This window comes from Aquarana catesbeiana, linkage group LG07 (genome assembly GCF_042186555.1).
Source record: "Aquarana catesbeiana isolate 2022-GZ linkage group LG07, ASM4218655v1, whole genome shotgun sequence".
NCBI classification, from domain to species: Eukaryota; Metazoa; Chordata; class Amphibia; order Anura; family Ranidae; genus Aquarana; species Aquarana catesbeiana.
In genome coordinates, this window is record NC_133330.1 from 11,452,335 (window position 1) to 11,463,437 (window position 11,103).

Here is an 11,103-nt window from a genome sequence, read left to right on the forward strand (position 1 = left end):
AATTCCAGCATGGCCAAGAAAGCATGTAGCCCTAGATGGGAGTGTGCATGGTAGGATGTAGGGATGAGTTCAAGCATGTTCGGATGCAAGTGCAAACCCACCTGAGTGAGCCCACCAAGAAGCTGTCACTGTACTGGGCCAATCCTAAGTGGCCAAGGAATGCCACTGCAGATGATTGGCCCTGTATAATGATAGCTTACTGCTGGGCTCACTCAGGTGGGTTTAGTAGGGTGATAACATTTGGCCTACAGGGAGACCATTCATTCTACCATGTTCATTCTTTGGTTACAAGTGGTTTTATGATCACAAAAGAAAAGAAGGGTTCAGATACAATTCACACATGAAACGGAAAACATCAAATGGATACCGTAGCATCATTTTTTATTGTTTGATACACTTTACACAAACTGTTAGAAAAGGAGCCCAAAATGAAAGTGTATCTAAACCCAAAAACCAAAATGTCATATATTGCAAGCTTAGCAGTTCCTAGATGTGGTGGCTGCATTCGTTTTCTTTTTCAGCTTTTCTTTTTTTCTTTCCCCATTTATTTTTTTCCTGGTGATCCAGTTATGCCCTTCCTGTCCGAGGGTGACAACGCCCAAGTTGTCACCCTAGAACGGGAAGGTGTTTTATGGCTAGAGAAGAGGTTCCCCTCTCCATATCTTCAGAACATGGATGGGGGCCTTCTTCAGCTCACAGAAGATAAATGGGGAAGCTGATAGCATTGTTTGAGATATCAGCACAGCAAGTGACAAGGACATTGGATTTCTGGCAGGATCAACGGGTATTGCTCTGCACAGAGTCCACATTTCACATGCTTTGTGCTTCTCTGCCCGTCTTCTAATGATGACTTCATGGCTTGACCTTGCCTTTCCTTGGCTTTGTATGTGAGATTTCCAAGATAATTTTGCTTTACTTGTCATTTTGGTTTCTTGTGGGGAATCTTACTCTACACATTGGTATCCTCTAGCTATGTGATAGAGTGCCAGTATATCACCCAGAACTCCGTCATATTGTATTCAAAGGAATGTGATTCTTATTTCCACTGAAATCCTGAGTCAGCCCGGCCCGTGTGTCATGTCACTCCACCCCATGCAGATATATAAGTCCTGTATTCCATCTCATTGCCAGAAACAAAGCATTGTATGCCTGAGAGCGACAGGATGAACTGATATAGATCATTACCTGGAGTCAACAAGCAACCCTTTACAGGTGAGATCCACTATCTTATTTAATTTTTGTGAATTTACAAAATACAAAGTTACTTAGTAGGTAAGGCTAAAAAAAGACAATAGTCCATTCAGCCTGTGCAGGTTTATGTGTGTCAGTGTCTATAATAATTTCCCTTATCCCTGTATGTTATGTTTTTTTAAAATATACATCCAGGAGTCTTTTAAAAATATCCATACTTCCCGCAGGCAACACCAATTGTGGGAGAGAGTTCCACATCCTTATTGCCCTGACAGTAAAGAACCCCCTGTGCAGTTTAAGGTTAAGTCTCAAGGTGTGGCCCCGTGTCCTCATACACTCCCTGGGACGAAATAGTTTTTTTCCCTATGCTGGGATCCCCATTCAGGTATTTGTAGATTGCTATCATGTCCCCCCCTCAAGCATTGCATCTCCAGCGAGAATAAATGTAATGTTTGCAGCCGGACCTCGTAATTGAGGCCCTCCAGTCCTTAGGGGATGACAAACCCCAGGGCCTTGGGAGCCATCGGATACATGTCCATAACAAAGTACATCAACACGGAGGATCCAATAGGTCTACCCAACAACCAACTTGCTGGCTTCTGGTATACCGTTACGGTAAGGCTCAACCTCTGAGTTGAAGTGGAGTGGGTAGATAAAATTTAGGGGAATGGACAAGGACTAAGTGACTTACACCAATGGCTACCAGGGTGGCCAGAGGTATGAAAGGGCACTCCCTCACATATAGTGTATTTGCATATGAAAAAGAAATGGAAAATTATATTAGAAGGCACATGCGAGTGCCCGGAACTCATCCGTCAATGAAAATAATCCAATGGGTCCTTTTGTTTTTGAAGGAGTCATGTGCACCATGTTGACGAGCTCTCATTTCTTCATTCTCATCATCTGGCAGACTTTGGCAATTCACTCTAGGATGGTCAGGGTTGTGGTGGACTTCCAGCGCTTGGAGATAAGGGCTCTGGCTGGAGATGAAAAATGTGGGTTAGCCACTGAGATGTGCATGGAAATACAGAGAGGATGACAAGTCGTGGAGTGTGGAGGAGGTGGCTCAACTATGGATCTGAGCAATTTGTCACAGAAAGGTTTACATGTACCAGCCGGTCAGAAATATAAAGTTCCTCTTCTGGACCAAGATGGCCATACATTGTTTATGGGTATAGACAGAAGCATATCATCCTCTCCTCTTCTGAGATCATGATGTTCAGTTATTTTTCTTATTCTTTAAGGAAGTATAAGTTATCTGAGTGAGAATATGAGAATAGCACACCATAAAGGAAGGGTTTCTCCTCTGCCCTTAAAAGCATCCAGATCACCAAGATCTGTTTTTTTGAATGTTTTAAATTTTTTTAAAATGGTGCCGTTGACATCCGGATAAACCAGAAGTGATGTCTGGTCATCGCCTCTGGGTTACTATAGTGGAGAGCCGATCAATGCCAACCTCGGCTTTGTTAAGCTTCCCGACCGGCCGGTAAGCGTGCCCGCCGGTCGCTCGGGTCTCTCGGTGGGACAGGAGAGCCGGAGCAAACCATGGAAGGCGGCGGAATATAACCAACAAAAGTCCAGCGACGTACCATTACAGTGCACCCGGAAAGTATTCACAGTGCTTCACTTTTTCCACATTTTGTTATGTTACAGCCTTATTCCAAAATTGATTAAATTCATTAATTTCCTCAAAATTATACAAACAATCCCCCATAATGACAACGTGAAAGAACTTTGTTTGATCCCATGTACATAAGTATCCCAGCCTTTGCTCAATACTTTGGTGAAGCTCCTTTGGCACCAATTACAGCCTCAAGTCTTTTTGAGTATGATGCTACCAGCTTGGCAAACTTATTTTTGGGCAGTTTCTCGCATTCCTATTTGCAGGACCTCTCAAGCTCCATCAGGTTGGATGGGGAGTGTCGGTGCACAGCCATTTTCCGATCTCTCCAATGATGTTTAATCGGGTTCAAGTCTGGGCTCTGGCTGGACCACTCAAGGACATTCACAGAGTTGTCCCATAGCCACTCCTTTGTTATCCTGGCTGTGTGCTTAGGGTCATTGCCCCATTGGAAGATGAACCTTCACCCCAGTCAGAAGTCCAGAGCTCTCTGGAGAAGGTTTTCATCAAGAATGTCTCTGTACATTGCTGAATTGATCTTTCCCTCAATTCTGACTAGTCTCCCAGTTCCTGCCACTGAAAAACATCCCCACAGCAGGATGCTGCTACCACCATGCTTCCCTGTAGGGATGGTATTGGCCAGGTGATGAGCGGTGCCTGGTTTCCTCCAGACATGACGCTTGCTATTCAGGCCAAGGAGTTCAATCTTTGTTTTATCAGACCATTTGTTTGTCATGGTCTGAGAGTCCTTCAGGAGCCTTTTGGCAAACTCCAGGTGGGCTGTCATGTGCCTTTTACTGTGGCGTGGCTTCCATCTGGCCACTCTATCATACAGGCCTGATTAGTGGAGTGCTTCAGAGATGGTTATTCTTCTGGAAGATTCTCCTCGCTCTACAGGGAAAAACGCTGGAGCTTTATCAGAGTGATCATTGGGTTCTTGGTCACCTCCCTGACTAAGGCCCTACACCCCCCATCGCTCAGTTTTGCCGGGCGCCTGCTCTAGGAAGAGTCCTGGTGGTTCCAAACTTCTTCTATTTACAGATGATGGAGGCCATTGTGGTCATTGGGACCACAGATCTGGGGAAGGGTACGGGGAAGGGTACAGAAATGTTTCTGTACCCTTCCCCAGATCTGTGCCTTGATACAATCCTTGGACTTCATGGGCCCAAAAAAAGATGGCCCTGACTATGGCGCCCCCGAGAGGTGGTTCCTTCTCTTTTCATGTGTGCCCCAGTAGAGCGCGGTACTTCCCCAAAAAGCCTGGGAAAACCTGACCAGCAGAGTTAAAGTGTTATTAAAGCCTTGTTTTTTTTTAACTTAAACAAACATGTCTATTCTTACTCACTCTGTGTAATGGTTTTGCACAGAGCAGCCCTGGTCCTCTTCTTCTGGGGTCCCCCTCTGACGCTCCAGGCCCCTCATCGGGTGCCCCTACGGAAAGCCACTTGGAACTCTCCCATGGACGCCATTTATGCCCAGTCTCTTTCTTATTGTTGAATGTTAAACGCTGACCTTACCTGAGGCAAGTGAGGCCTGCAGTTCTTTAGATGTTGTTCTGGGTTCTTTTATGACCTACTGGATGAGTCGCCATTGTGCACACAGAGTAATTTTGGTGGGCCGGTCACTCCTGGGAAGTGTTCACCGCTGTTCCAAGTTTTCTCCATTTGTGGATAATGGCTCTCACTGTGGTTCTCTGGAGTCCCAAGCCTTAGAAATGACTTTGTAACCCTTTCCCGACTGATAATTGTCAATGACTTTGTTTCTCATCTGTTCTTGAATGTCTTTAGATCGCAGCACGATGTGTTGCTTTTTGAGATCTTTTAGCGTGCTTCACTTTGTCACACAACTTCTTTTTAAGTGATTTCTTGATTCAACAGGTTTGGCAGTAATGAGGCCTGGGTGTGGCAAGTGAAAGTCAACTCAGCTTTCCAAAGAATTTGGTTCATCACAGTTCATTCATGATTTAGCAATTACTTTTTCACATAGGGCCAGGCAGGTTTGGACAGCTTTGTTCCCTTTAATAAATTAAAACCTTCATTTAAAAACTGCATTTTTTATGTACTCGGGTTATCTTTGCTTAATACTAAAATTTGTTAGATGATTTGAATTATTTAAGTGTGAAAAATATGCAAAAGAAATTTAGAAAATTAGGAAAAAATCAGGGGGGAAATACTTTTTTCACAGCACTGTACATTTTAAGCCTTATATACATTGTGACAAATCTAAAAAAGAAACTAAAGTAACTTTTTAGCTTATATATAGATGTATTGTTAATGAAAGGAAGTAATTCTGCTTCATTGATAGCTATGTCATATGTTTAATACAGGTGGAAGAAGAAGATACTCTTCACTAAAAAAGGACAACATGAATTTCACCAGTGGAAATAACACAGACAAAAAGGACCGCTGGACGTGCGTAGGTGTTCCTGAGCTCTTGCTCCCTGTCATCGATGGCGTTTTTATCGGGATTTGTGTCTTAGGCTTGGTGGGAAACATTATCGTGTTTTGGAACCTTTGCTTCAGGATCCGGAGGAACAAATATACAGTTTACATCGCCAACCTGTGTGTGGCTGACACCCTCTTGCTAGCAGTGGTGATGTTGACGTTGATGGTCCAGATCAGCAATTTCTTTGGTTTACATCCTGGATCTAAAGTGACGTGTCCCTTCTATGTATTTGTGGATACATTATATTACCCCCTGGTCTATTCTGGGAAAAACATCCTGACAGCCATCAGCGTGGAGAGGTGTATCTCCATCCTGTTCCCCATTTGGTATCGCACTTGTCGCCCCAAGAAGTTCTCCACTATGGCGTGCGCAGTTCTCTGGTTCCTTGGCATCTTGGAGGGCCTCCTTGACGTCTTTGTGTGTGATCCAGAAGCTTACATCAAACATCATCCGCAATGTGCAGCGGTGGAAGTGATGATTTTTGTGTCCGCGATCGGGATATGTCTACCGCTCATGGTTATTTCCAGCGTCGCCTTGCTCTACAAAATAAGGAGGACCGTCGGTCAGGAGTACTCTCCTAAGCTGTATATCATTATCATCGTAGCAGTCATTGTCTTTATCTTATCGGTCTTGCCGTTAAATATTTTTCGTTTTTTAGTTTTCTGTAATGTGCTGAAAACAGTCAAGCTGGTTTTTATTAGTCAGTATTGGCTGGTCACTAATTGCGTCATCAACCCTTATATCTACTTCCTTGTTGGGAAAATATGTAATCAGACCACATGTTGTTCCATCAAGGATTCCCTTCAACGAGCCTTCGTGGTGGAAACAGACACAAGTCCTTTTTCTTCAGAAGGACAACAAGCCCAATAACACATGAAGATAAGCCAATCTTACCAATGCCTTCTGGATCACATTATGAAAGGAAAAGCCACCAGTTTTCCAGCTGCATTCGAAATATGAATTTAAAGCCATGAACTGATTTTGGCTAATGCAAGACAAGCCAACAGGAAATGGCAAAGAAAAGATCCCGAACAATAATTTTATGGAGGACAATGACTAAAGAGGGACTTACGGTGTTCAAAAAGATAGATTTCTTGTACTTCCTTGGTTTTTGTTAGCTTTAACTCTGAAAGTTGTGTTGGCTTCTAAATGGGCTTGACGTGAAATAGTATCTCATTAAGTGAGCCTGAACTTCAGCCTATGGTCAAGAGAATTGCCAAGCTTCTTTGGAATATCGCAATGCAATGTGCTGACCAATATTCAACTGTGCTAAGTAGTCAAAACCAGACACTGAGAGGGGCTTCCTGAGGCTCCCCCCAAGAGCCCTTGAACTCAAGGTGTTCCAACAGGAATTAGCAGCTTCTGCCTCCAAAGTATAAAGCACAGCCCAGCGCCCTAGGTCACAAATGATAGCTGGCGGGTGTTTCTTCTGCCTATAGCAGCTGCATTTAATGAAAACAGGGCTACTTGTACTTGGTTGCCCTCAGGTCCCAAAACACAATGCTATAGTTCCTGGCCACATGGCACTGGGACTGAGTGGCTGAAACAAGGAAGTGGACCTGTAGTCCTGAGCCTGGTCAAGCGGTAGACAGCAGCTGGTAGTGGAATCCTTGGAAAGTCCAAGGTCAGGGCAGGGAACAAGCAAACAAGTCTGAAAACAGTTCCGAGGTCTGAGCTGGTAGTACGCAAGAGTAGTCCACTTAACAATCCGAGATCAATATCAGGTGACAATCAAAAGAGTAAAAGAGGAACAAGGGCAAAGGTCTACCACAAGGGAATCCAAGATAATAGCAGTGGTCAGTCAGGTACAGTAAATAAACAGGGAGCCAGGAAGCCAATGCTATCACAAACACAGAGGCTGATGAAGTTTAAAAGAGAAGTATGGGGTTAACAAAAAACAAAACAAAACAGAGGTCACGATTGCGACCTGGCTCCATGCTCCAGGGGGCCTGTGTGGCCCCTGTGCACCTGGATAGGAGGGATGGTGGCATGTGGAAGAACCAATCTCTCCATGCAGCCACTGAATGCTTCTCATTCTCTCCCTTATGCAGGCATTCAGCTGCGGCAGGTGATAAATGAATGAATCGGTTCCTCTATATGCCACCCCTTTCCTCTCTCCTGGTCTGTTTCGGGGCCCTTGTGTGCTCTCTTCAAACGTCCCGTCTGCATCGCTGCCAGGTTCCCCCCTCTCACGGTGGCTGCTGAGGGGATCTTTTAGGCGGGAGAGAGGTGAAGGAGCCAGTAAATGTATAATTTACGGGCACCTTCCTTGTCTTAATGAATAGAGCCAGTGATCGATTTTTTTATTTTTTTTTAGCTGAGCTAAACTGTGTTTCTGGTCTGTTTAGACTCCTGATATTCCGGGGGTCCTAATATTGTTTTTTTTTTTTTAATTTAATAATAAATAATAAAATGCTTAAAAATAAATAGGTAAATAAATAAAATAAAATTGTAAAATAAATAAATAAAATAACAAAAATAAAAAACTCCTGACACCAGTGGCAGAACTACCAGGGTCGCAAAGGTAGCACTTACGATAGGGCCCTGGGGTTCCACCACTGTGGAGGGAACCTCAAAATGGTAGGAAGAGGGCTGTAATAAAGGGTCCCACAATGGGAGTAAAGGACCCTGGGATCAGTGGGAAGGGCCCTGGCCGGGGGGGCCCTATATGGTTTCCTACTCTCGGGCCCCGAATGTTCTAGCTACATCTCTGCAGGGAGTTATCCCTTAACCATAGACAGAAGGACACTGGGACGGGCAGCCTCTTGATTGTCCCAACACAACTGAAACAGGACAGGAGCAGGAAGGGAAGAGTTGAATGGATAGATTTAGAAATATAATTAACTGTCCTGGAGATATATTTTAAAGTGCTCATATCCTTTAGATTTGGAAAACTTGGCTGCCGTGACTATTAGGTTGGTTCTAAATAACTTGTCTAAACAAAACTACCGAGTATCATTGGAAATAAATATTGATACTATGTATCTGTAGTGTAAATGATATCATAATAATGTTTTATATTTTTTATATAATGATATATTTTTAGTAAAACCTTTTTTTATATACAATTGATTATGTTTCATGTCTGATCTGTTTTTTCTTCTTCTTGAATCACTCGCTAACGTCCTATGTCTCTTTGGGGTTTCCATCAACAAAATCTTCACATCAGTGTTTCTACACAGCTTTAGGCATGGGAAATCTTCCTACCTAGTCCCAGCTCGTTTTCACAAAGCTGACATGTTGCTGACACAGAGGAGCACAGTACAGGCAGTTCACACGAGGGGGTGCACATGCACATAGTAGCCAGAGGTGGCAGTAAAGAGCTTGATGTCTGAGCTCAATGACACAGAGAGCAACAGAAGCTGCGAGATCATATCTATAGTGCACAACATGGCTCCCCTTCACCCGTCCTGCCTTCTTCCGGCCCCGGCAAGCCCCTCGGGCCCCGGGCTCCCTTACAGTCGTATCGGCTTCCCCCCCCCCGATAGCGGCTCTGGGTGTCAGTAGGGCAGTGGACTGTGTCAGTACATTATACACTGTCCACTGCTCTACTGTACTGACACCATCCACTGTCCTACTGACACCATCCACTGCTCTACTGACACCGTCTACTGCTCTAATGACACCGTCCACTGCCCTACTGACAGCACTATCCACTGCTTTACTGTACCAACACCATTCACTGCTCTACTGACACCGACCACTTCCCTACTGACACCATCAACTGCTCTACTGTACTGACACCATCAACTGCTCTATTGACACTGTCCACTGCTCTACTGACACCATCAACTGCTCTACTGACACCGTCCACTGCTCTACTGACACCGTCGGCTGCCCTACTGACACCATCTACTGTCCTACTGACACCATCCACTGCTCTACTGACACCATCCACTGCTCTACTGACACCGTCCTCTGTTCTACTGACACCATCCACTGCTCTACTGACACCGTCCACTGCTCTACTGACACTATCCACTGCTCTACTGACACCGTCCACTGCCCTACTGACACCGTTCACTGCTCTAATGACACCATCCACAGTCCTACAGACACCGTCCACCGTCTGGGTGTCAGTAGGGCAGTGGACTGTGTCAGTACATTATACACTGTCCACTGCTCTACTGTACTGACACCATCCACTGTCCTACTGACACCATCCACTGCTCTACTGACACCGTCCAATGCTCTACTGACACCGTCCACTGCCCTACTGACAGCACTATCCACTGCTTTACTGTACCAACACCATCCACTGCTCTACTGACACCGCCCACTTCCCTACTGACACCATCAACTGCTCTACTGTACTGACACCATCAACTGCTCTACTGACACTGTCCACTGCTCTACTGACACCATCAACTGCTCTACTGACACCGTCGGCTGCCCTACTGACACCATCCACTGCTCTACTGACACCGTCCACTGCTCTACTGACACCGTCCTCTGCTCTACTGACACCGCCCTCTGCTCTACTGACACCGTCCACTGCCCTACTGACACCGTCCACTGCTCTACTGACACCGTCCTCTGCTCTACTGACACCGCCCTCTGCTCTACTGACACCATCCACTGCCCTACTGACACCATCCACTGCCCTACTGACACCATCCTCTGCTCTACTGACACCGTCCACTGCCCTACTGACACCGTCCACTGCTCTACTGACACCATCCACTGCTCTACTGACACTGTCCACTGCTCTACTGACACCACCCACTGCTCTACTGACACCGTCGGCTGCCCTACTGACACCATCCACTGCTCTACTGACACCATCCACTGCTCTACTGACACCGTCCTCTTCTCTACTGACACCATCCACTGCCCTACTGACACCGTCCACTGCCCTACTGACACCGTCCTCTGCTCTACTGACACCGTCCACTGCCCTACTGACACCATCCACTGCTCTACTGACACAATCCACTGCTCTACTGACACTGTCCACTGCTCTACTGACACCATCCACTGCTCTACTGACACTGTCCACTGCTCTACTGACACCATCAACTGCTCTACTGACACCATCAACTGCTCTACTGACACCGTCCACTGCCCTACTGACACCATCCACTGCTCTACTGACACTGTCCACTGCTCTACTGACACCATCAACTGCTCTACTGACACCATCAACTGCTCTACTGACACCGTCCTCTGCTCTACTGACACCGTCCACTGCCCTACTGACACCGTCCACTGCTCTACTGACACCATCCACTGCTCTACTGACACTGTCCACTGCTCTACTGACACTGTCCACTGCTCTACTGACACCATCAACTGCTCTACTGACACCATCAACTGCTCTACTGACACCGTCCACTGCCCTACTGACACCATCCACTGCTCTACTGACACTGTCCACTGCTCTACTGACACCATCAACTGCTCTACTGACACCATCAACTGCTCTACTGACACCGTCCACTGCTCTACTGACACCGTCCACTGCCCTACTGACACCATCCACTGCTCTACTGACACCGTCCACTGCTCTACTGACACCGTCCACTGCTCTACTGACACCGTCCTCTGCTCTACTGACACCATCCACAATCCTACTGACACCGTCCTCTGCTCTACCGACACCGTCCACTGCTCTACTGACACCGTCCACAGTCCTACTGACACCGACCACTGCTCTACTGACACCATCCACTGCTCCAATGACACCATCCACAGTCCTACTGACACAGTCCTCTGCTCTACTGACACCGTCCTCTGCTCTAATGACACCATCCACTGCTCTACTGACACCATCCATTGCTCTACTGACACCATCCACTGCTCTACTGACAATGTATTTTCAGCTGATAACTGTATTATTAATAAAA

At 46.0% G+C, this 11,103-nt stretch overlaps 2 protein-coding genes across 2 annotated transcripts in view; both read left to right on the plus strand.

The window, feature by feature from the left end:
• LOC141102673 (proto-oncogene Mas-like) overlaps nucleotides 1-11,103 on the plus strand; it is a 52,166-nt gene that overhangs the window by 36,457 nt on the left and 4,606 nt on the right. The gene's annotated exons all lie outside the window — the stretch shown is intronic.
• On the plus strand, nucleotides 1,114-8,252 carry LOC141102374 (proto-oncogene Mas-like). The gene is made up of 2 exons (XM_073591327.1): nucleotides 1,114-1,212; nucleotides 5,139-8,252. Exon 2 carries the CDS (start codon nucleotides 5,177-5,179, stop codon nucleotides 6,125-6,127), a length of 951 nt encoding a protein of 316 aa, XP_073447428.1. The 5' UTR covers nucleotides 1,114-1,212; nucleotides 5,139-5,176; the 3' UTR covers nucleotides 6,128-8,252.